The sequence below is a fragment of the Balaenoptera physalus genome (genome assembly GCF_965194825.1).
Source record: "Balaenoptera physalus genome assembly, chromosome: 20".
In the NCBI taxonomy this organism is placed as follows: domain Eukaryota; kingdom Metazoa; phylum Chordata; class Mammalia; order Artiodactyla; family Balaenopteridae; genus Balaenoptera; species Balaenoptera physalus.
The window spans coordinates 25675352-25700965 of record NC_138901.1 but is presented as its reverse complement, the minus strand read 5'-3'; the positions used below and the strand labels follow the sequence as shown (position 1 = coordinate 25700965).

The 25614-nt window shown below is 42.2% G+C and overlaps 1 protein-coding gene and 1 long non-coding RNA gene across 2 annotated transcripts in view; one reads left to right on the top strand and one right to left on the bottom strand.

Moving 5' to 3' along the window:
* Window positions 1-25614, bottom strand: part of LOC309650459 — a 369298-nt gene that overhangs the window by 116440 nt on the left and 227244 nt on the right. The gene's annotated exons all lie outside the window — the stretch shown is intronic.
* Window positions 4101-25514, top strand: CALCOCO2 (calcium binding and coiled-coil domain 2). Its single transcript, XM_082441760.1, has 13 exons — window positions 4101-4175; window positions 10744-10933; window positions 14842-14944; window positions 15101-15234; window positions 16043-16168; window positions 17039-17127; window positions 17508-17577; window positions 18085-18207; window positions 18509-18595; window positions 21123-21218; window positions 22797-22932; window positions 23936-23964; window positions 24478-25514. The coding sequence occupies exons 2-13, from the start codon at window positions 10754-10756 to the stop codon at window positions 24649-24651; spliced, it is 1347 nt and encodes a 448-aa protein (XP_082297886.1). The 5' UTR covers window positions 4101-4175; window positions 10744-10753; the 3' UTR covers window positions 24652-25514.

Sequence of the window (25614 nt, the reverse complement as noted above, 5' to 3'; positions counted from 1 at the left end):
TGGGTCTTAGTTGCGGCATGTGGGCTCCTTAGTTGTGGCATGCAAACTCTTAGTTGCAGCATGAGTGTGGGATCTAGTTCCCTGACCAGGGATCAAACCCAGGCCCCCTGCATTGGGAGCACGGAGTCTTATCCACTGCACCACCAGGGAAGTCCCTGGTTCCTCTTTCTCCTGAGGTTTATAAAATACCATACTTGACCTAATTAATAGTCTCCTTCTTCCCATTGATTACTCATTCCTTCTCTTTCTCAAACCTGGGCATACAAGCTATCTCTGCTTTGTAAGTCATCAAATTGCAGAGTCTCTAAATGGTTACAGAGAAGACAGCAATCTTCAGGGATAGAAATTCCTCTCACCTTCCTTTTCCATGGAGTCGAGAGTCCAAAGGCCAGAGGAGCCATTGCTACTGTAAAGGACTGGGCAGGGCTGGAGCTGAGGGCAAAGGTCAAAGTAGCAGCAGCTACTTGGGCACCTTCTCCAAGGTTGCCCCTGCTTCTCCTTCCCAAAGTCCACACCCCAGCCACCCAGATGCTGCAGATCTGCACTAGCCAGGACAATGATCACATAGACCTAGTTAAATTTACATTAAAAAAAAAATCCAGTTTCCAGTTGTAATAGCCATATTTCAAGTGTTCAGTACCCACATGTGGCGAGTGGCTACTGGATCAGATAGTGCAAGTAGCGAACATTTCCATCATTGCAGAGAATTCTACAGGACAGCACCACTGCAGATGACCACTCCCTCCCTCCATCTCAGATTTCTCTCCCATCACTTTTTCTGCCTGCCACGTTTGTTATTCAAATAAATCAAGCGTCTGACAAAGACTCTCTCTTTGACCAAACTCCAGTTAGGCACCTCTGAGCACTTTTCTCAACTAGGTCTCAACCTTCGGCTTCTGTGTCTAATCCTTGCCAAGTCCAGTTTTAGCAAAAATCCTAAGTCAGTTTAGAGGGAATCCTCCACCCCTGATATCTGATCCATCCCTAGCTTGCCCTCAGCAAAAATCCTATTTAGTCAGTTTAGCAAGAATCCCCACTACCCTTGGTGTGTCCTCTTGGTAATTTTTCATCTACTGACCCCCTCACTCTGCTTAATGGCTATAAATTCCTACTTGTCCTTATTGTATTTGGAGCTGAGCACAATCTCTCTCCCCTGTTTTAATGTTCCTATTGCAACAGTTCTGAATAAAGTCTTCCTTACCATTTAACAGGCTTCAGAATAGTTTTTTCTTTAACACCTCTTCTATGAAACCTTCCTTCTTGCTCCTAGGAAAAATTCTCTTCTATCTTAGCACCGTGTCAATTCCTCTTCTAAAGGCAATATAGTGGTATTAAACTCATTTATGTGTTTGTCTTCCCTTATGGATTACTGAACTCTCATGAAGAGTATAGTGATTAAGAGTACACTTGAGTCAGAATGCTGGGTTCAAAGTCTTCTAATGGCACTTACTAGCTGTGTGAGCTTGGGCAAGTGACTTTATTTCTCTAAGCCTCAATTTTATCATCTGTAAAATGGGGATAATAAAAGTGCTTCTCTTGTAAGAATTAAATGAGATAACCCACTGTGTCAGGCACAGAGTAATTACCCCAATCCCCAGTCTTCGTTCGACTCCATACCTGGAAGTTGAAGATAAAAGTGGAAGATTTTCTCTGTAGGTCTGAATATAAATTCCCATTTCTTCAATATTCAGTTATAAAGTGTTGTACTTGCAGGCTTCCCTTGACACTTCTACTGGAAATAAATAAATCAGACTAATTAACCTTTTTTTTTTTTTTTATTCTGTGCTGTCAAATTTAGCTCCCCAAGCTATCAACAAAACAACCTATTGATAAGACAAAAGTGTGTTTATTCTTACTGCAGTAAGGAAGACTAGTATCTTGACAGAGTTGTAGTAGTGGCCGACAGGAGGCAGGACAAAGTAGTAGTATTTATTGAGAATTTGAAGATTGGTTGGAGGCGGGGCGGGGGGACGGGAATCTTTCAATGCAGGTGCGGGGGGCGCATGAGTTGATTAGAATTGGGCAAGGGTCATGATAAAATAGTTTAGGATTGGAGGACACAGCAAGGATTTTGAGGCCAGCGGTTCTAAGAGTCTTGGAGTGTACAGAATTGTCAAGTGATACTTCCTATTGAAAAGCTGATGGTTCTTTTAGGAAGTTCTTAAAATGAACAATGGATTTATTTGCATTTTTAACTTCCAGGCAAGAGTGTTAATAGTTGTCATATTAACATAGACAGTAAGCTGTGTGTGTGTAGGAGGCGTCAGTTCTCAGTGCCTTTAAGAAAGCTAATAAGTAAAATTAATGGAAATATATCCAAGATTCTAAAGTCACCCCTGTAGATAGAGTTTTAAATGGAAGAGTATTATTTTGGTAACTCAGAAGGTGATCTGAACTTTCAGTAGAAACCCCACTCCCAGGTTTACTCATCATTTCCCACCATCCTTTCATCTCAGTTGAGTGCCACCAGTCTTGTGAGAAGGCAGGATTAAGAATGCTCATTCTCCTGCCTGAAACCTCAAGGGGCTTCAGGGGCATAAATCCCTGGTTAGCTGACATGGAAAACTTTCTTTCCAGATTTAGACAGATGCTACTCCTTGGAGAAGGGGCACTTCTGAATTTAACCTTCCATAGACAGCATGTTCAGTGTTAAGAAATAATTATCCTGGGCTTCCCTGGTGGCGCAGTGGTTAAGAATACGCCTGCCAATGCGGGGGACATGGGTTCAGGCCCTGGTCCGGGAATATCCCACATGCCTCAGAGCAGCTAAGCCCGTGTGCCACAGCTACTAAGCCTGCGCTCTAGAGCCGCGTGCCACAACTACTGAGCCCGTGCACCACAACTACTAAAGCCCGCGCGCCTAGAGCCCATGCTCCGCAATGGGAGAGGCCACCGCAATGAGAAGCCTTCACACCGTGATGAAGCCCGCGCACAGCAACGAAGACCTGACACAGCCAATAAATAAATAAGTAAAATAAATTTATAAAAAAAGAAAAAAGAATACGCCTGCCAATGCAGAGGACACGGCTTCGAGCCCTGGTCTGGGAAGATCCCACATGCCACGGAACAACTAAGCCCATGCACCACAACTACTGAGCCTGCGCTCTAGATCCCGCGAGCCACAACTACTGAGCCCGCGAGCCACAACTACTGAATCCTGCGCCTAGAGCCTGTGCTCCGCAACAAGGGAAGCCACCACAATGAGAAGCCCGCGCACCGCAACAAAGAGTAGCCCCCATTCGCTGCAACTAGAGAAAGCCCATGCACAGCAAAGAAGACCCAATGCAGCCAAAAATAAAAATAAATAAAATAAATAAATTTTTTAAAAAAGAAATAATTATCCTGACACTTGATAAAACAGTAACAGAGACTTTAACCAGGACTACTGCAATAGGGACATTACAATAGGGGAGAGAGATTGCACTCAACTCCAAATACAATGAGGACAAGTGGATAGAAAATTACTAAGAGGAGACGTCAAGGGTGGGGTAACTGTTGCTAAACCTACTTACAGGATTCTTGCTGAAGGCAGGCCAGGGTTTGATCAGATATCAAGGGTGGGGAATTTTCTCTAAACTGACTTAGCAGGATTCTTGCTGAGTTTATTCTTACTCCGATTAGGAAGAGCACTACCTTAACAGAGTTAACACTAAAGAATAATTTCTTTCTAGAGGGGTAATGATGAAACACAAACTGGGCTACCCAGGGAGGTTGCTGGGTCTCCTTTAGGGGCAAGTGGGACGCATGATTAAATGCCAAAGGGATTCTCATCTATAAGACTCTTAGTGAAGTATTACGTGGAGGCAGGAGAAAAATGAAGATGACCTCTCAATGGCCCTTCAAATGTATGGAGCTTTCACTCAGGACTAAAAGAAAAAAAAAATTTTTTTTTTAAAGGAAGGTAAATGGCTCTTTCTAGGGGAAGAAGTAGGCTCCTTGGAATGTGATCTTTGCTCCGGACAGGGGAAAACCATACAGGGCTGCGGAGCAACCCTGGGGCCCAGTCACCTAAACACTACAAGTCCCCAAAAGCACCGCGGTGAGGGCGGGGCTTGCTGACCGTTATGACGTAGTGGGCGGGGTCAGACGGGACAGCTCTGCCCTGGGTTTTCAGCCCCGCCCCTGTCCCTTTCCCCGCCCTGTTGCTGTGGCGCCGCCGCTGGCTGCAGCCCCTGGTGAGTCCCTGGAGTGAAGGTGGGCAATTAGGGACAGTTGGGCCCTCGGGTTCCCCGACTTCACACATCCAGTCCTGAGAAAGGGCCATGGGCGGGCAGTGGGGCGGCTGGTTTCGGTTTTCACCTCCTTCCATTCTTTCTAGGGTGACCGTAAGTGAAAGTGGCGTCATGGGGCCCCTGGAGCCCCTCCGCGGCCTTGGAGGGTTGAGGGCAGTTTTTTCCCCGAGGAGGGCAGGGCTTCAGTGCCCGGAGCCGGGTGGGCGGCTCCTGGGGCAGAAGGAACCCTCTGACCCGAGTGAGGGTCTTGAAGTCATGGCGTCATGCCCCGCCCCCCCTCGCCGGCCGAGGTCGTGCTGGTTCCTTAATCCCCGTGCTTGACGTCATTGGTGGCTGTGGCCGAGGGCGGACCTTGCCCAGTCACCCTAGGCAAGTTACTTTCTCTTTGGGCCTCAATTTCCCAGTCTTGATCCCTCAAGCCCCCTTCCTTCAGTTGAGGCCGTTTGTAATTGGAGGAGATGTTCTAGAAGACTGAGAAGAAAGAGCACTTGGGGTGTGGTGACCTGCTTCTTTACCGTTGATCTCCGGTAGCCCCTCCCTCCCCACCATCCCTCCCCATCTACCCCACCCCAATTTAGTTTGGGGCTAATGTTCCCACTCTAATTTATTATGATTTCAACCCCTCCTGGACATTTAAACTTTTTTCTATCACTTGGATTCTTTGCTTCTGATGTAAGCCAACAGGTGGCCATGGTTGGAGCTGAGTAGAATAATACAAAAGCTATGTATTATAACATCTCCACTATTACAAAAACTGTTAAAAGCAAAAGACTTTTAATACAATAGGTCTTTGTAGATTATGTAGAGCGCATGATTAAGGAATATCCAGGTGACTCACTTTCACAGATACTTTCAGAGGGCCTCTATTTGAAACTCTACCCTTTTGCAGAAATGACAACTGTGGAGTGGAAAGGACCCTAAGAAAGGTAGTAAGAGTTACGTAACACTAACAAGTCATGTGGTCTTTGGAGTCAGATAGTACAAATAGGGCTCTTTAAAATTTTTGACTGTGCTTATTAATATAATACCATGCCTCCTCATTTTCTTAGATGAAAAGACAGTTAAACTCTTTCATTTCCTTTTTCCTTCACCTGGGATCATCATTATAGCTGGAAAGTTTCTTAGAGATTTTCTTGCCTGATCCATGTGTTTTACGGATGAGGAAACTGAGGCCTAAAAAGAGGTAGTGTGACTTGGCCAAGATCTCAGAGCTAGTTAGTGGCAGAACTAAGACAGGAACCCAGGTCCCTTGGCTCCTAGCTTAGTCCCCTTTCTACTACACTTCAAACACTGTCACTACCCATGTCACTTCAAGGGTTAGCAGAATCACGCTTTTCACAGAAAAAGTATAAAATCTCAGTAAAGTAAAATGGAATAAAATGGAGATTTAGTCCACAGCTTTGAGCTTTTCGCAGTTTCTCCTGGTTGCCCAGAACAGTTTTTCTGTTCTTCCCTAGTACTTTTGGCACTGTGGTGTTGTGGTATGTGGGATGAAGGCTGCTTAGAATAAGCCGGGCAACTAATCCAAACAGTTGTTAATGAATTAGGTATTAAAAGTCTCCTGGGGGTACAAAATTTACTTAAGGCACTGGAAAGATTTTAGGTAAGGAACTGGAATGAACTTGGAAAATTTGGATTAGAGCAAGTGGCTCTCATAATTTGAGGACCAGTGACTATGTGTCTTTGCTTTTGCTCCGCATCTCAGGGCCATCTACACATCCATAATATCTATTGTCAGTGTTCTCTAAAGGGTAGTTTTGTGGAAGCATCTATTCCAGGGCCAGGGGGAGTGGAACTCAAATCAGTTCATCCATTTTGCTAATTGCTAGTAGTTTAGAAACTTAAGTAAGCAGAAGGATGAAGGAATTAGGTTGAATGTGTGTTTAGTTTTTACTTATTTTTGTTTTTACTATTCCCAAATGAAGAACTGATTGGCATTTCTCTCTCGGCTGTGGATTCATTTGGTTTCCTTCTGTGAATTGATCCAGAGAAACTTATCTATAGTCTTCACTTCTCTTGAAAAATGTGCCCACTGGTATAAAAGGCTAATGCAAAACTGTTGGGCATTCTTTGTGCTAGAATTTTAGTTTTTGTTGCTGTCGTTTTATAAGGTTATTCTTTGTGGTTCAGCATACATGAGGAAAAATCTTTAGGAAAATTGGTGAGTTGATTTGGTTGAATATTTGCACTGTTAGAACCTAAACCAGAAAGCTTAAAAAAAAAAAAAAAGCTTAACATTTTTCAATTTTTCTGCTAAAAAGCATATCAGCGTAGTTTACAGATTCATTCAGAAAGAGCAGGAGTAGAACTGGCTGTTTGTTCCTTCAGGAGAATATAAGAGAATCTGTGCCCTCATGGAACAGTCCTGGGAGTACTGTATTAGACTTGAGAAGCTCATTAGATGAAAATGTGTCAGGTTTTCTTAGAAGCCAGGAGCCAGTTCAGGAGACTCATTTTAAAATATATTGCCTGTTATTGCCTTCCTCCTCTGAGGACCCTAATCATTTTGGAAACTGAGCTGAAAAAAAAAGAAAAAGTAACAACTGTGTCAGAGTCCAAGTAAAGTGCCTCTGACAGTTTGTGGAATCTCTGCATTATTTTCCCATGTTTGATGGTTTGTTTTTAAAATTTTCTATTTGTTTTCCCTGGTCACTCTTTATATGGCCAGTCTTTGATTTGAGGGTAGGAGTAAGGAATTAAGTGGAATACCATTCCATGACTTCTAGGGAGCCTAATTCATCCCACTGCTTTTTAATGACTCTAGGTTTCTAAATTTAACATTTGCTCTTTTTGTATTTCTTCTCTCTTCCTTGTCTCTGTGGATATTGCCAGAATTAGAAGTGGATGGTGGACAGGTTCTATAGTGGGAAGAGTGGTTAAAGGAGGGGAGCTGATGCTTAAATCATTCTTATTTTCCTTCCGCATCCTTCCTGCCCGCCCCCGCCATGAACAGTCATTTCTAGACTGCTTTGTCAGAAAGGCAATTTCCCAAGCCGTTGTTGGAGCCCATTTCTCCCAGGGAATTTTATCGCTGGGAGGAAGTATAAGCTTTAAGGGTCACTGACCTTAAAAATCAGTAGATAGCTTCCTTCCAGGAAAAGTTGAATGAGATACCTCCTCACTGACCCAGTTCAGATTGACATGGTTATGCTCTAGGTTTACCCATGGCCTTTTCTAAAAGTCGTTGGCTTTGGTAAGAAGCAGAAAAGCCACTATTGTTCTTCGCTCTACCTCCTCAAACCCTTCTGCAGTCTTGGCAGAAGAGTTTTTTATTTCAAGAATGATTGAGTTCCTAACACCCAGAGTGCCATTGGGTGCCCCCTGAGTCCTTCTGGGAGTGTGATGAGATCTCTGAAATGGGAAACTTCATGGAGTCTGTTACATTTTTGATAAGCAAGGAACCAAGGCTGTTGACTTTTCCATACAGATGTTAGGTTTTCAGATGAATGACAAGAGATAAAGTTTCCATTGGCTGTACACTCAAGCCTCAGAATATGAGCTCTTTCATGTCATTTTGTGTATGTATGCTGTCCTTTCTTCAGTGAGATTCTTTCAGGATCTCAGTTCCCCAACCAGAGGTTGAACCCGAACCACAGCAGTGAAAGCCCAGAATCCTAACCACTAGGCCACCAGGGAACTCCCTCCTCATCCTATTTTAGAAAAGAGAAAGCTGAGAAACAGCAGCTTCTCCAAAGGTACCCAACAAATTAAGAGCAGGGTTAAAGATAAGAATTAGCCCCACCATCATTCACACCATTGTTTACCTACAAAGCCCCTTCCTTTCACTTTTTGATGAATTGCATACATATCTTATTCATTCATTTATTCAATGAGTAAGTACTATGAGTACATAGCAATAAGTGATTGCTATGGGCTAGTTGTTTTATTGTGTATATAGTGGTGATAGTGTTATGAAGGAAGAGAACGGAGTACGATGGTATTTAGGTTAATTGAGAGACAGGCCCTGAATTCACTCTTACCTGAGTGTTCTCATGATCCACAGTAAAGGACAGATTAAGTCACATGCTCAGATAAAAGGTGCTCCAGGCTTAGGACAGAGGGGCTATGCTGGCCTCAGTGTGACTGAAGGCCACTAGGAAAGACGGGTCTGCGAGCTGAGAAACCTCCCTGCCCAACCTCCCACAGCATCCAACAGATCAGTAGTCAACGGCTTATCATGAGGAACAAGTACTGGCCTAGACTGGAATGTGACCTCTTTCTTCCTTAGAAAAACTGATCTGAGGTTTGAGGTTGAGAATGTGGCCAAACTGTGTCACAAACCAGAAAGCTAGTACCTTTCTTAGTTCCTTAGCTCAGTCTCGAGAACGGACAGTTCAGTGCCTCAAAGTCCTCTTACCTTCTCTGTGAAAAAATTGACTTCTGGGGTAGCTGGAAGAGGAGGCCTGTTTGCTTAGAGTTCAAAATAAAACCAGGAAATTAGTGGGGTGGGGCAGAGCTAGAAGAGCTACTGTGTTTTTTTGGTTATTGTACCTACTATTTTTTTAAGGGGTGTGTGTGTGTGTATGTGTGTACAGTGTTCCAACATGTTCTAACAGCTGAATTTGTAAGATACCAGGTAGTAGTATTTGCAAATGTACAGCTCTTTCTTCATCTGCTGTGTAGAGCTGCAGTATTGTTTTCATTTCCCAGTAGAACTTTGGATTGAGAAACATAGACTAACTAAATGCATTTAGAAGACAGGGCATGTGGCTTTTGAGGGGCAGGAAGTATCAGGTCCCGACAATTCAAAAGACTTTGTTTCTTTTGTGTATTGTTTTTATCTCCCCAATAGTTCCCATCCTTGATCACATTTTATCTGTACTATGACCTAGAAAGGTGAAATACAGCTTAATATCCCCATTTTATAGATAGGGATCCAAACTTGCTTGCTGTCGTCCACACATGGGCTGCATTTTTCCGTTTCTTTGCTTTTATGCATGCTGCTTCATTCATCTGGAATTTCCTCACCCCCCAAACACATTTGTCAGAATTCTAATCTTCCTTGAGGGCTTATCTAGGATTCTACTCACTCCTCGAAGCTTTTCTTCATTTTCCTAACCAGTTTCATCTCTCTCTCTTTTGAACCCAAGAGCATTTTGCACTTACTCTTATTTGGCAGTCACTTAAATTCTCATCTAACCTCCATATCGGATTGGGACTCTTTTGAGGGCAAAGACTGACAGAAAAGAAAAAAAACACAAACGTAATAGTCACTAACATCTGTTAAACCCTCTCTTTATCCAGACTTTGTGCAAGTGCTTTATTCTGTCACTCAGCCTTTACTTTGTGTGAATTGCCTACTCTATGGCAGGTACTGATTTAAGGACTAGACACTGTACATTGCAGGCATACCTATCTGCTTCACAGATACTATTTTTTTTTTTTACAAAATTGAAAGTTTGTGGCAACCCTACCTTGAGCAAGTCTGTTGGCGCCATTTTTCTAACTGCATTTGCTCACTTCATGTCTCTGTGTCACATTTTGATAGTTCTCACAATATTTCAGACTTTTTCATTATTATTATATTTGTTATGGTGCTCTGTGATCAGTGGTCTTTGATGTTACTTTTGGAAATTTTTGGCATTTTTTAGCAATAAAGTATTTTTTAATTACCGTATGTACATTTTTTTTAGACATAATGCTACTGCACACTTAATAGACTACAGTATAGTGTAAACATAACTTTCATATGCACTGGGAAACCAAAAAAATTGTGTGACTCGCTTTGTTGAGGTATGTGCTTTATTGAGATGGTCTGGAACTGAACTTGCAATGTCTCCGAGGTATGCCTGTGTTTCAATTAATGCTCACAAAAAAAAGAATGAGGTAGATGTTATTAGCCCCATTTTACAGATGAGGAACCATGCGCAGAGTCCAGTTAAGTAAATTACCCAAGGGCATGCGTTTAATAGGTGATGAAGCTGGAATTTGAACTCCAACAGTTTGATTTCTGAACCCATGCTCGTCACCACTGCATGTCAAATAATCTCCTTCTCTCATCCCTGTCTTTCTTTCTGCACCCATCCCCAGCTCCTAGCAGAGTGCCTTAATATATAGAAGGACCCGATAATTACAGGATAAATGAAATTGAATAGAGAAGCTGAAATCTAGAGAAATTGACATTCCAAAAGTCACAGGGCTTGTTGGAATGAAAAATCTAGAATCTAAGTCTTAACAGTTCCCAGCTCAGGAACCTCTAGGCTGTCTTACTTAAGGCATTTAGAAGAAGGGGAGCAAACTAGCTGTGAGCAGAGAACAAGGGTATGTGAGGGTGGTGGTGCCTGTGGTGAAGAGGTCACAGAGACTCAGAAAATTCTTATAGCACAGGAAGTTATGAATGCAAAGTGGCTCCTAGTGAAACCGAAAGCAAGTTGTGTGATCTCAATACTTGTCAGGCTTTTGCTTTTCCTGACTTGCCCCGAACTGAATGTTCCCTGGGTGAGAGCCCAGAAATTTCCAGCATTTCAGACAACCCTTTTTGAGCCTTATTCTATCCCATATCTCATAACAGGACCCCTACCATGGAAGAGACAATAGAAGATCCCCCCACATCAGCTGTCTTGCTGGACCATTGTCATTTCTCTCAGGTCATCTTTAACAGTGTGGAGAAGTTCTACGTCCCTGGAGGGGACATCACATGCTATTACACCCTCACCCAGCATTTCATTCCCCGTCGAAAGGATTGGATTGGCATCTTTAGAGTAAGTGGTTAATTTAGTACCAGTGACTGGGAACTAGAGGTGAATCTTAGTTACCTGAGTGTGTGTCTGTCTCTGTATTATAAGCATTTTGCATATATGTGTGGCCAATGTTAAAATCCTAAACTAAGCTCCCTAGCACTTCTCCCTACACACACCAGCATGTGCTGTAGGACTCAAATTTTAATTTCAGTCTTAAGCTAAAATAAGATAGCAAATCATACAATCCACAAGTTTTATTATACTTTCAAAAACCAAATGTAAATGTTTTTTAAATTATCCTATTTTGAAATATTCACCTGTGACTTGACTGGGGTAGGTGGCCCCTTACATAATTTCTGTGAATTTAAACGTCACTTGCTTACTTAGTACAGTGTTTAATTTGTTTTAATATAAGTATTACAAATCTGGAAAGGATGTTGAAAATTTACCTTGTCCTATATCTTGCACCCAAGAAGTTTGTTCCTGAATAAGCGTGTCTTGCTTCTTTGTGAAGATTTCCAAGAACGGAAAGTTTATGAGCTCCCTCGGTTTCCTCTTCCAGTGTCTAATCACCCTGTCAGTTCACGTACAGAAATGGTACTTTTTATTATAGTCAACTTATTCTCTAGCTCCTCTTCTTTCCCCCTCTGTATCTCTGTCTCTGACATCCCCTCACACACAAACACACACATACATGCACACTCTCCTTCACTCACTCACACACCATAATGACAAATCGTCCTATTTACAGAGACAGAGATAAAGGTCAAACGTAAGTAACTTACACTGCTGAGTCCCAACATAAGTGACCTTTGTTTTGACACCTCAGTATGTCATGTGCTTGTTTACCAATGCTGTTTATCCTAAAATCAGACATCGTTCTTGAGTGCACTGTGTAGGAGCTGATGCTAATTCACATTTCCTCATCGAATTCCTTTTCCTTAATTGTTTGGAATTCCAAGCTAAGTGATAGAACGATGGAAGCTGGAGGTAACAAGGCTGGTGTTTAGAGGTGGGGGTAGTGGACAACCGGAGGGACAGCCGGAACAACTTCCAGTGAGGACTTCACTCTAAACCAAATGAGAGTCTTATGCTTTTTATTTATTTATTTTGTTTTTATAAATTTTTATTTATTTATTTGGCTGCGTTGGGTCTTCGTTGCTGCGCGAGGGCTTTCTCTAGTTGCGGCGAGCAGGTGCTACTTTTTGTTGTGATGTGTGGGCTTCTCATTGCAGTGGCTTCTCGTTGCAGAGCACGGGCTCTAGGCACGCGGGCTTCAGTAGTTGTGGCACGCAGACTCAGTAGTTGTGGCTCCTCGGCTCTAGAGCGCAGGCTCAGTAGTTGTGGTGCACAGGCTTAGTTGCCCCGCGGCATGTGGGACCTTCCCGGACCAGGGCTTGAACCCCTGTCCCCTGCATCGGCAGGTGTATTCTTAACCACTGCCCCACCAGGGAAGTCCCGAAAGTCTTATTCTTTTTAAAAACAAATGTTTAAAAGCATTGTTTTTAAATGCATCTATACTTCATTCATTTCAGAGGTATTGCGTACCACAATAAGGAAATTGTGGTTAACCCAGAGGTTCATTGTCCACAAAGCTATTGATTTGAACACCTACCCTAAAGTGTGCAAGAAAAGTTTAAGACTAATAAAGAGAGAACACAAACTTTTTGAGAACATATGATGTGCTAGGTCTTTGATGAGGGGGTGTGTGTGTGTGTGTGTGTGTGTGTGTGTGTGTGTGTGTGTGTGTTTCTAATTTAATCCTTACAGCACAGCAGCCCCCTGAGGTTAAGTAGTAGTATTGCTTGTGCACAGATGAATAAAGTGAATGTACTTAAGATGGTGACCTTCCCAAGGTCTCCTAGCGGTGAAGCAAGTTTGTTTGACTCCCAAACCTCTGCTTTTCTTCCTCTTTTCTGCTGAATTCCTTTGAACAGCAGATGGTCAGTTAGAGAATTAAGGGCTGACTGTAAAGTTGTGTGCTTGCTAGCTCACTTCTAAAGTGCTCCTGGTGTTCTTGCAGTGTAGTCCTACTCATACCCCTCAACCCCTCATCTGCCCTAACACCACTGGTTCCCAGCAGCAAGTAGGCACTCACAAATGTTTCTGCACATGCAATATGCTACATCTTCTCCATAGAGTGAAAGCTACCACCAGTGATAAAGCCGAAAGTGGATGGGAGTTAGCTTTTCTTCCTTCAGTGTAGAGCCCTGTGCTCCATACTCTCCTTTACCCGGGCATTTATGCGATGTTCCAAGGTTTCAGGGAGGGGAAATGTCATACCACAAGAGGCAGGCTGGGACTAGGACTGCTCAGATGGAGGAGCCAAGGACAGAAATTGCAGGTGACTAGAAGTTGCTTCCTTGTTCCAAGGCAGCAGTAATTCTTAGGCCTTCCTAGATAATATTTTGGTCATAGTGCATTAAGAAACTCCAGGATGTGAATGAAGACTCCATAAAATTCCTGCTTCCTGTACCTCCGCAGGTGTCAGTGGCTCAGAGGTGCTTACAGCAACGGGGTGGGTGTTAATGAGACACTAAAACATGCCCTAGTATGTGTGATGCACTTACAGCCTTTTCAACCCTGCTCTGATTCCTTAGTATATGAACATGGAATTTATTTTTAGTTCTTTTTCTTCCCACTGGGCTCAGGCAGGGTCACAATACGGCAATAAATGTAATTTTGCTTATTTGCTAAGTATTCTCCCCTTGAAGACACAATGGCTCCTTTTCTATTCTCCGGTATACTCTTATCTTCCAGATAGGATTTGAGCCGTCTTTTACCCCTCTTCACATTTAGTGAGAATATTTTCCACTTAGCCAGCTTTCTGCTCTGAGGCATATTTTACAGTATCTTTATATCTTATGACTTACTGCATTCCATACCTAGAAGGGGCCTTTATGACTACCAGATTGTTGTTATCTTTATCACCAAAAAGCCTTCATTAAACATGCATTAAGAAAAACACTGAAGAAAGAAAACTCTACAGGTTGGACTCAGTTATCTGGTACCTCATAGTCTAAGAACTCTCTTGTCCATCCAACCCCAACACACACATTATTTTTATTTTTATTTTATTTATTTATTTTTTAAAAATAAATTTATTTATTTATTTATTCATTTTTGGCTGCGTTGGGTCTTTGTTGCTGCACGCGGGCTTTCTTTAGTTGGGGCGAGCAGGTGCTACTCTTCATTGTGGTGCGTGGGCTTCGCATCGCGGTGACTTCTCTTGTTGCGGAGCACGGGCTCTAGGCGCGCAGGCTCAGTAGTTGTGGCTTGCGGGCTCTAGAGCGCAGGCTCAGTAGTTGTGGCGCACGGGCTTAGTTGCTCCGCGGCATGTGGCGTCTTCCCAGACCAGGGCTCGAACCCATGTCCCCTGCATTGGCAGGTGGATTCTTAACCACTGTGCCACCAGGGAAGTCCTCACACACATTATTTTTAAAATGCACTTTTAAACGCAGTGATATAACTGGGTTGGTATAGGTGACAAGACTGAATTGGACACAGGAGAGGACGAACCAGTGGAGAGGGCAGATCAGGAGTGCTTTCTGATTAAGAAATTCCAGGAACACTGTTGTAGGAAAATAGCAGGATCAAGGTTCACAATCCCACAACTTTTTTCCCAGTCACTCTCAGTTCTGTGTCTAACTTGGAGCTACAATATTTGGAATTCTTGTCCTGGGTGTTGAATGGCCAGTTTTTGTTTCCTTCTAAGACAAGTAATTTAGACTGTGTGTGTGCATACCAGTTTTTAATTGTATATATAGTTATCATAAGTCAAAAAACAATATTTGATCCATTGTGGGTAGATCTTATCATAATGAACTTACTCTATTGTAAAATCCACATAACAAAAAGTGCATTTTAAGAAGACATGGCCCAAATCTGAGCACTTTCAGATGCTGAACAAGAGCCTCTTGTCATTGCAGGTGGGATGGAAGACAACCCGAGAGTACTACACCTTCATGTGGGTTACTTTGCCCGTTGACCTAAACAGCAGACCTGCTAAACAGCAGGAGGTCCAGTTCAAAGGTGAGAAAAATACTGGATCAAAGGTAGAAGACAGCTAGCAGCCAAGACTAATTAATTCCGTTGAGCTTGAGCTTTCTGGGGTAGATAAAAGACTTCCAGATTTTTAGTTTTCTGAATAGACCTTATTTTGGATTAAAAATCATGTTCTGTTTTCAGCTTATTACCTGCCCAAGGATGATGAGTATTACCAGTTCTGCTATGTGGATCAGGATGGTGTGGTCCGGGGGGCAAGTATCCCTTTCCAGTTCCGTCCAGAAAATGAGGAGGACATCCTGGTTGTTACCACTCAGGTCTGTAAGCATCTCATCGCAATCCCTTCCTGCCATTAAGAGGAGCAATTCCAGGATAGGGTAGAACTTCAGTCAGTAAGCCTTTATTGAATGTCTAACAGATAACTGTTGGGAAAATGTTATACAGTACCCATTCAAACCCACCATTCCTAAGGGAATGACTTAGGAATGTTAACAAGAATCATAACAATAAGTGATTTCTCCTTTCTCTAAAACTTCTGTAACTCAGTTGACATTCAGTTATTTAACTTTCCCAGTTACTTAATTTTTGTCATCTGCACATCTTATCACCATAGTAAATTTTATAAGCTCCTTTGAGGAGAGACACACCAAATAGTCTTCTTTGTATCTCTCAGATTCTTTGCTTACTCAGTTATTTAACAGGACACCTACTTCCATCCAACACTCTGGTAGGCACTAGGGATGTAGTGAAGAATCAATTAAAACCCTGTCCCAGTCTCAAGGAGCTAAGTCTGAGAGGAGAGACAAACAATATTAAGTGTTTGCAAGAAAAAACTATGTTCTTTTGTCATTTCCCCTTTTAACTTTTTGTGGCCTTAATTTTGTTTATCTTTCTTTCTTGGTAATGGCAGCCTCAGTGCTGCAATTATACAGGCACACCTCTCTTACCCCCTTCCCTACATACTGAGGGGCTGCTTCCACTTGGGGTACACAGATGTCAATACAGTGAGTGGGAATCAGCTAGACCCTAACCATCCCAGCCTATGGGAATTTTCTGCTAGAGGGACTTGAATATCCATTGAGCTATAAAGGGCCAAATCTGAGTTTATGGAACGTTCTTTCGTAGGGCGAGGTGGAAGAGATTGAGCAGCACAACAAGGAGCTCTGCAAAGAAAACAAGCAGCTGAAGGACAGCTGTGTCGGCCTCCAGAAGCAGAACTCAGACATGCAGGCTGAGCTCCAAAGGAAGCAGGTACGGCTGCTGGTTAAAGGTGAACTGGGAGGATGGAGATTAGAATCATTTTCTGTTTTTCTTGTGATCTCACGCCCTGATACTAATACCTGGCACAGATTTTAGTATATTAGATATTTCCTTTTTATTGTTTACATATTGAAATGATATTTTCATTTAATGGATTATATACTATTAGTAAAATAATTTCATCTATTTCTTTTTACTTTTTTTAATGTTGCTACTAAAATTTTTAAATTATGTATGTGGCTTTCATGAATTAATTGGACAGCACGTTTCTAGGAGAAAAGCACCTTTATTTTGCCCACCGCTGTGTCTGCAGTGCCAGAACAGTGTCTGGTGTGTAATAGGCACTCATTAAATATTTGTTTAATGAATTAATGGACAAATATAAGCTCTACTAGAAGAGAAATTCGGTAGATGTATTTTTTCTTCCTTTTTTTAATTGAGTTGTAGTCGATTTACAATGTTGTGTTAGTTTCAGGTGTACAGCAAAGTGATTCATTATAGATATATATATATATTAGATACTTTTCCCTTATAGGTTATTACAAAATATTGAGTATAGTTCCCTGTGCTATACAGTAGGTTCATGTTGGCTATTTATTTTATATATAGTAGTGTGTATATGTTAATCCCAAACTCCTAAGGTAGATGTATTTTTAATATGGAAAGAACATATTAAGAACATTTTAATATAGAAATCCTAAAAAAAAAAAAAAGAAATCCTTTTACTTGGATATTTCATTCACTGCTGTGTCATGCTATATGCCTGACATATAATAAGTGCTCAATAAATATTTGTTGGCTGCCTGAGATACTAAACACTGTCTTAGAAACGTTAAGTCCCTTTGATGTTTCAATCTACAGGAGGAGCTAGAAACCCTAAAGAGCATCAATAAGAAATTGGAACAGACGATGAAAGAGCAGAAGGACTGTTGGGAGACAGAGCTTCTTCAGTGAGTGCGACTCTTGAATGGGAGGAGCTGCTGTATCATAGACACCCTTAGGCAGGGTCCGATTAGATTTTAGAACAGTCTTCCTGTTATGATAGTGATAGATATGATTCTCCCTCTTTGATTCAGGAGCTCTTTGATTCTAGGTTAGAGAATTAGTATCAGAATTGTAAGGACAAATGACCTGAATTCAAGTATTAACGTTAAGTATTGAACACTTACAGTTTGAGGTCAGGAAGCCAAGATAGGACTGAAGAGGAGACTAGTGGATTTAAAAATAACTCTGCAGGCTTAGGGCCAAGGCAGCCTTAAATCGTTTAAGGTCTGGGGGAGCTGACCTAGAATCAGTATTTTTTTTCACTTAGTCATCTCCACTTCCACAGGCTGAAAGAACAAAACCAGAAGATGTCCTCAGAAAATGAGAAGATGGGAGTCAGAGTGGATCAGCTTCAGGTAGGTAATGCCAAACCTTTGCCAAAGTATATTTTCTTAGTCTTGCCACCACTCCACTGTGGTGGCCCAGGAAAATGCAGCTCATTGTACTGAGTGCCTAGTGGTGGACCTCTCAGAGCATCACACTACAGTTTCAGGGTGTGTGTTTTCCGTTCTTGGCCCTCCACACCCTTTTTAACTTTTCTTTTAGCTACAAAATCCTTTCAAGCAAAATCTTACTAAAAAGCCTGGAATGTAAAGCAGGTAGCAGCAGAACTGCTCTCTTTTTTAGGAAGCTGTGCCTTAAAGAGGGGCTTTAAAGGGTGGTTTGTCAAATTTTACTCAGTTGAGTCTTAGATTCTTAGGTGTAAGGTAGAGCGGAAGAGTGAAGAAGTTCTTAGGGATATTTGGCAGTTGGGAGTTGCTGGGGAACACACATCTCTTTATGTTACTGTACATTTAAAAGCATTGTTCCTGTTTAGTTTTCCTTCTTTTTTATTTTGGTTATATTCACCATTTTTGCTTTAGGCCCAGCTGTCAACTCAAGAGAAAGAAATGGAGAAGCTTGTTCAGGGAGTTCAAGATAAAACAGAGCAGTTGGAACACCTGAAAAAGGAAAATGGCCAGCTCTTTCTCAGTTTAACTGAACAGGTAGAGTCATGGAACAAAATATTTTTAGGCATTTGTGAAAAAATACATACATTGTTCTTTCTTGGCTCTATCATATACCTGGGTGTCACTGGCTGCGGGAAAGGTCTCAGGGGAAGCCATCTGAAATGAGATATCTAACGGCTTTTCTTAGAAACTAATAAGAGAAGACTTGCTTTTCTCTCTGCACCCTGCTCGCTCATTAGCTCAGCAGGCCTTTCCCCAGTGTGTGCGCACATGTGCTTGTGCGTGTGCGTGTGTGTGTGTTTTCCCAGCAGTGGTACTGAAATCTGTTTTTGTGCAGAGGGAACATCAGAAGGAGCTCGAATGGACAGTGGAGGAGATGAAGCAGAAAGAAACTACTGCAGCGAAGAAACAACAGGAGTTAACGGCATGTCTGTCTTTGGATGGCTATGTGGGAGGGAGCCTAAAGAAGGGATAGGGCCTATTTTCAAGGGATGGACAGGATAAATGACACAGATTAGAACAGCATTTACCTCTGGACTTTCTTCTCTCTACCCAAAGGGACAGAGAATCTGCCATTTACAGACTGTTTAGGAGAAGTGGGCATTTCTAATATGTGACGAGTGAAAAGGAATATTGGAAGTTAAACTTCATGAGAGGTTGTAGTAAATAGAGCCTTGGGCTAGGAATCACACAGAATAACCCCTACCCCCTTCTTAAAGAGTTTTTGTCGGGGCAGACAAATTAATGATTGTAAAATGAGCTCTACAATTAGAAGATATTATAGTAGTCAAACAAATTTTGTTATAATTAATATAATGTTAGCAATTACCATCATTATAAATTATTCTGAGCTATGTAATATAGTAATGAAAGCCTAATTAACTAATAATTTCCTATAATATATTGTTGGAAACGAGGCCTCATGGTGATAACAAGTGCCTAGTAGCTCCATTTTCTGAACTGTTGTAAGGACATGAGAAATCCTGATGTGTGGAGAATATCCAGTTACTGGGAATGTAACTCATATCCTCTATGCATCATTCATTTATTCAATCATTATCCAATCGATTATTGAGTACCTACTGTATATAAGATACTGTGTATTTTAGCTTGATATAGTAAAGAATAGATGCAACAAAGTTTGAAAATCATCAACTCACAGGTTAAGTATAGCCCACAGGAATGTTTTATTTGTTCTAGATGGTGTTTTTTAAAAAACTGATTTGGTGACCAACACTTAAAAGTGGGAACATTTCCCATTAAAAGAAATTTGTATTTCCAGCTTTTTGAAAAATCAGAGGCTCTGGCAACATATGAGCCGACACTCCCGCCCAGTAGTGGTATCTGGAGCTGAGTAGCTGCTGACCCTTTAGATGGGTCACGCGTTCCCCATGTGGCTGCAGTCCTCATTGTTTCGTTGCATCCCACTCCTTCATTCAGTTCCATTACTTGCCAGGCCCCTGTTGGCACTTTTCAGTTTGTGACCTCTGATGTAACAAAGAAATCTGCTTTAAATAATCTATAGCCATTCAAAGGTTTGAACCTCCTTGGTTTTCATGGAATACTTTTCAAGATCCAGGGGCTCCCCAGCTGTCTGATAGCATTTCTTTATTCCTCATGCATCCAAAAGGCCCCTAACTCTGAGGACTATGTATCTTAGGCTTCAGGAGCCTAGGAACAAGAAAACAGCAGTGGAGGAGCAGTTAGTACAAGAGGTGGAACGCCTAAAGGCAAAGGTAGAGGCCGGGAAAGCCTGTTTCTTAGAGAAGTACTGAGTGTCAACGGCTCCACAAACAGATCAGGCAACTCAGGGCTGCCGCACGGGTAGGTGACAGAGATGACGGGCCCAGGAAGCAAAGGATGTGAAGGTTTGTGGTTCCTGGACCAAGCCCAGAGGATTGTGCACCCTCGTTAAGGAGAATACACCCTCTGCTAAAAAGAGGGATGGAGTATGGGGCCAGAAACCAGCCTGGAGATCCCCAGAAATAGAGGCCCCAGCTCAGCCGTGGGTCTCAGGGAAGGTTTTTATAACCACTGAGCAGACAGACTGACAGTTTCTGTACAGACTCAGATAGTGCTCTCTTACTTCTGCCTTTTGAGGAAGTGAAGCAGGACCAGAAGAGCCAGAAGGAGCCAGTGGGGATGGGGAGCCAGGAGCCTGGAGTCAGCACTGTCGTCCGTCGGGTAGCCCCTTTCGCGTTACTACCTCAGGGTCAGCTAGAAGCGCACAGCAGTTTGGGCACCAGCATTCAAATAAAAAATCTTGAAAAAAACCCCACAACTAGTAGGATTAGCTTAAAGTGTTTTTGTGACGTATTCGCATGTGTATATATATAGGCAGGTGTCGGGAAGCGCTGAAGCCATGCCTATGAGTTTTGGCTCCATGAAACTAGTCAGGTGAACCCATCATACTGGGAAGCCCAGGACCCCAGTCTGGGTTCCTTGTAGCCTTGGATAAATGCTTTCCAGGGTTCCTTCTTCCTCAGTGTAACTTGAGTCCACATGCCTGTCTTCACACTGGGAGCGAGTCACACCAGCCTAACTCAGTGCTTCACGCTGGGTTGAGTGAGATGTTTATTCAAGACAGAGAAGATGATTGTTTCCATGGTTGCGTGGGGTTAAAAAAAGCTCAATTTATCCCTAATTCTGTTAAGCCAGTCTTGAGGTTTCCCCCAAGCTAACTCTTTCTCTCTTTGGTCACTTACTCCCAGCTAAACCAAAAGAAACTGGCATCTTGATGCCAGCCCAAGCCTTCAGGCATTTTGTTAAGTCATTTTTCTGTAAGTCAGCATCACCTCCATGGTACCACTCCTCCCTACTCCCATTTCCTTCTCCACCACCTCAGTCCCACCACTTTGGAAAGCCAGATGCTCTGTGATCTCCTTGTTTTACCCCACCTTGGATCCAGACTGCAATAGGTGGTCCTAATCCTAATTTTTTTTTTTTGACAGGACCAGAACTTTGACTTGTCAAAAAGACTGAGTGAGAACAAGATTATGTATAATGTTCTGCAGAAAGAGAAAGAGAGAATGGAAGAAGAAAATGATGTAAGTGTGTAAAAGAGTTTTAAAGGGAAGGAAAGAGTTTTAAAGGGAAGGAAGGAGAGTTTTAAAGGGTGACCCAGAGATGTGGTGATAACATAAAAAGTTAAACAAAAGAGCCCTTTCTGGGACATTGGATGGGACAGTTGCTCCCAAACAAAGAGTACATTTCATCTGGTTTCCTAATCTACCGCAAAACCCATTCTTTGTTCTGTAACCGAAGCTTGTTTGGCATGGCAGTAGTGACCTTGAAAGGAACAGCCTTGATGAAGATCTAACTTATTATTTTTGCTTTTAACTCCACAGCTATTTTAAGTATTGTCTTTGGGGAGTAATATCCTACATCATTTTTATGCTAGCTGAGGGACCCTTTTCCTTCAGCACAACTTTTGTCTTTTTCTCTGCTGCCAAACCAGGAGCAGAAGTGGTGGTCTGTACCAGTGCTGGACCCATGGTAGGCCCCAAATAAATACTGTGCATTCATTCATTCATCAGTTCATTCTTTCATCCAACCAGTATTTATTTTCTGCTGTATGCTAAACACATTATTATTGATTGATTGAGGATGATGGCAGCAAATAAAAAGGTTGAGCTTGAAGTCATTCTCACATTCTTGCTGGCATCAAAGAGCAGGTGTCCATGCATTCTGGCTGCTCCTCCGATCTACACCTCCAGCCATTCTCCATCTCTACCCTCTCCATAACCCTTCTGGGCTGTGCCTTCAAGTGATCATTTCTACCTTTGATTATATCGTTTATGCCAATGTGTTTCAATTTTGCAGAAAGACTTTGGGGTCTGTTTCTGGTCCTGTCATTCTCATCCTCTTGATTTAGTTAGCTGTACCTTGACTTTGAAATAGTGTGGGCTGGGGGTGGGGAAAGGGTGTGCAGAAGATGGGGAAGGAAGAATGCACACAACTTGCAGCAAGAAGAAAAAGATCTGATATTTGGAAGCTTTGTTAAGAACTAGAGTAAAACCCTCTTAAGATGTTAAGAGGAAATTTACTGATTTTCTTTTTTCTAAGAACTTTAAATGTTGCCTGTCTCCCTTGTGGCTTGATCTCTTACATTCTTTCTCTCTCGCATTCCCTCCCTCTCTTTTTTCTTCCCTCTCACTCTCTGTTGGCATATCCATTTGATGGGATAAAACATGAAGAGGGAAAATTATATCAGATGAATATTCACACTATGTAAGAAAATAGTTCTAGGAAGGAGACTAAAAGAACCATTCTGCTCTCAATAATGTGTAACAGTTTCAATCTTAATATAGCTCCCACCACCCTCACATATCCATACAACTTCTGTACCCCCTTCAGTTGGTGTGTATTTAAAGATTTTAAATTCCTTTTTGCATTCATTCTAAACAAAATACAATACATATTTAAATTCAGATATTAAGAACTCAGATCTTTGGAATACTGAGGCTGCTGCCTCCCCTTTTGAAGGATGATGGTTTGTCATTTCTTGGGCTTCTCCAGTGCCACACTGTTAATTGAGAGCTTCCTGTCATGGGCAGCCCTGGCCAGTTCCTTGTGGCCATTTGTTGTTGTCTTTTAACACGTCTCTGTACATACTCTATCCTTAGCTTTTGAAGATGGAGAACAGCACACTGCTGAGTTACATGGGTCTGAATTATGACTCTTTGCCTTATCAAGCACCTACTTCGAATCAAGGAGCTGCAAGACAAAACCCAGGACTTGTCTATGGAAACCCATATTCTGGTAAGGCAACTTTGCCATTCGAGCTGGAGGCCCCTGCTTGCATCCCTTTCCTCCAATAAATTTTTTTATCTGAAATGCTAATTAAGACCAGCCTCATTGTTAAGACTTGTTGGGCAGAAGCTGAGTACCCAACAGAAAGACTGCCAGGCAAGAAGTGTTAATTGAGAAATAAATCTGAATCTAGAAGACACAAATCAGATCATTCGCCTAGAGGCAGCAGACACAAATTGAGTCCCGTGGCTATATTCCAAACACATAAATCAGAGAAATGTCTCTGTGTAGAAGATACATACATCTAAAGCTGAGGAAGCTAATTAAGATTTGGAACTGGAAGCACGAGAGGCGGACTGTGCCGCCCAGGACGGGCTGTTAGGCAGCCACCCCCATGGCCTGACCAAGGGTAGCAGGGACGTGCTCAGCAGAGACTCCTGAGTGGAAATGGGGTGACAACCCGTCTTGTCATTGAAGGACCCGGGGTCAGATGTCTTTGCCAAACACGGAACTTTCCTCCTTGTTTGTCTCCAAAAGCGATGTGAGACCTCATTTGCTTTTTTGCGACAGTTTAAAGCAGTCCTGTTCTCTTAACAGTCACAATCTGATCTTTGCAACAGGCAGGGGTACAAGTTTATTTTTCCTTAAAAATATTTTTAAACATTTCATTTAAAAAATGACTGTGTGGATTTGGTCTTAAAATCTATTCTCAGACTATTTCCGTGTTAAATTGTTACTGTTTTCATTAAAATCTCATTTTCTCCACACTGGAAATAGGTTTATTGTTTTTTCTGATTATATAATGGCTACTGAAAATGCCACTTCATTATTTTTTCCTCTTTTCCCGCTGTCCTTGACCTAGATCCCCTCTATCAAAGTAGATGGTATATACGAGAGCTAAAGAATCAGAAGGGGAACAATGAGGGCTACAAAAAACAGCTGCTAGAACACAGCTGGAGAATGCATTCTAGGGATGCATTTCATTGAATGAAATCTTTTTTATTACCTTCAGGTATCCAAGAAAGTTCTGCCCCCAGCCTGGTAAGTATTGGATTCATGAGATTGCCCACATCAGACCGTTGAGAAAATTTCCCTTCCCGCTCCATCCAGTTCTTGGGAGAACCATAGGGAGACGGGTTCACTGTGATAACTCCAGAAGTCAGCAGGGTCAATTTGGTCAGTGCCGAAAGCTGAGAGAGCCTGTTAGGGCAGGGAGAAGAAAACACAGTTCATCCATCAGTGTTCCACTGAAGATTTTCACCTGTGAATTGAATTTGGTAGCAGGACTGGGGAGGAGATATGGACCAGGCAGGTAGCCAAACAAGGTATGTCCAGTGCCCCTTCCAGGCAATGTTACATCCTTTCAATCCTAGGGTTAGAGAAATGCCCCAGTGAGTATCTCCAAATGTGAATTTGTTCATTCATCCTCTATTTCTTGATCACCTACCATCTGCCAAGCATTATGCTAGGTGCTGAGGATATAGTAGAAAGTGAGACACAGTCTCTGCCACATATAGCTTACATTCGGACTGACCTCTTTGCTCTTCCTCCCAGCTCTCCATCAAGAAATGCCCCACCTGCAAATCAGACTTTCCTGATGACTTGTTTGATCACACCTTGGAGCAGCACATGCAGACCCTTAGTTTGAATTGTCCAATTTGTGACAAGGCCTTCCCAGCAAAAGAGAAGCAGATCTTTGAAGACCATGTGTTCTGCCACACTCTCTAAGTGTCCCAGCCTCTTGGATCTATACTGTACATGGATTTTATAGAGTAGAACCTATAGCTTCTACTATGAGTTATGACCCAAGATCCTGCCTAACCTGAATTATTAGGGATTTACTTAGTCCTGCTGCCCTATAGGTGGAGTCATGTCGATTATCTGAAGCATAGTGTTAAGGGCTGTTACTTCCATCCTTGTGGGTTAGTACCTTTTAAGTCACATAACTCCAGCTGTGTCAGCCTCTCAACTAAAATGCCCATTCTTCTGAGGGTCTCCAGCGTAAAGGCCCTGGGATGGAGCTGACCTGGCTATTCACAGCAGGCCTGACTCGAGTACTAAGTGAGTAGTTTTCCAGGTTGTCCCACTGTCATTCAGGGTCAGGCCTTGAGTGTGTTTGTACTCAGTCCTCAGTCCTAACCCTGGGACTGGCGACTGATCAGAGGTTGAGAATTTCTTCCTCCTCCTCAGGCCTCCTTCTCCAACTGATTTAGAATAGTCAAAAATGGCATGGCAGAGAACCCAGACATCCAGTTTGGATACCAAAGGTTTCTCATCTTGATTTCCCAGCTCCCAACAGAAGCATTCCTGAACTATGGACATGAAATATTATTTCACTCACAGAAAGTCTTTCTCTCTGGATACCTCTGACTGGCATTTTCTACTCTGGTTTTTTCCTGTGCACATAACTATTATTGTTGTAAGTCCTTTCTTAATGGTTAGTGGGACTTGTTAGAAATTGTATGGGTTTGCAACTTTCTGAGCAGGTGAGTTTGAATATGGATAAGTTAGAATGAGAACTATTGTTAATCGCTTTAATACTAAAAATAAACTAGTCCTCTACTTCAGGGACTTTGGTAATTTAAAATAAACCTTGAGTTCATGTTTTTTTATTTTTAAGCTTGTGGGGAAAGTATAATCAAAAGGATTGTCGGAATTATAGACCCCACCAAGGATTTCTCTTCACCTGTC

What these genes read in the sequence shown, in the direction of transcription:
- CALCOCO2 (XM_082441760.1), top strand. Translation starts at nt 10,754, where the DNA reads ATGGAAGAGACAATAGAAGATCCCCCCACATCAGCTGTCTTGCTGGAC. An exon ending in CTGAGCTCCAAAGGAAGCAG is followed by an intron (nt 16,169 to 17,038) that starts GTACGGCTGCTG and finishes TTCAATCTACAG; the next exon opens with GAGGAGCTAGAAACCCTAAA. An exon ending in AAAGTTCTGCCCCCAGCCTG is followed by an intron (nt 23,965 to 24,477) that starts GTAAGTATTGGA and finishes TCTTCCTCCCAG; the next exon opens with CTCTCCATCAAGAAATGCCC.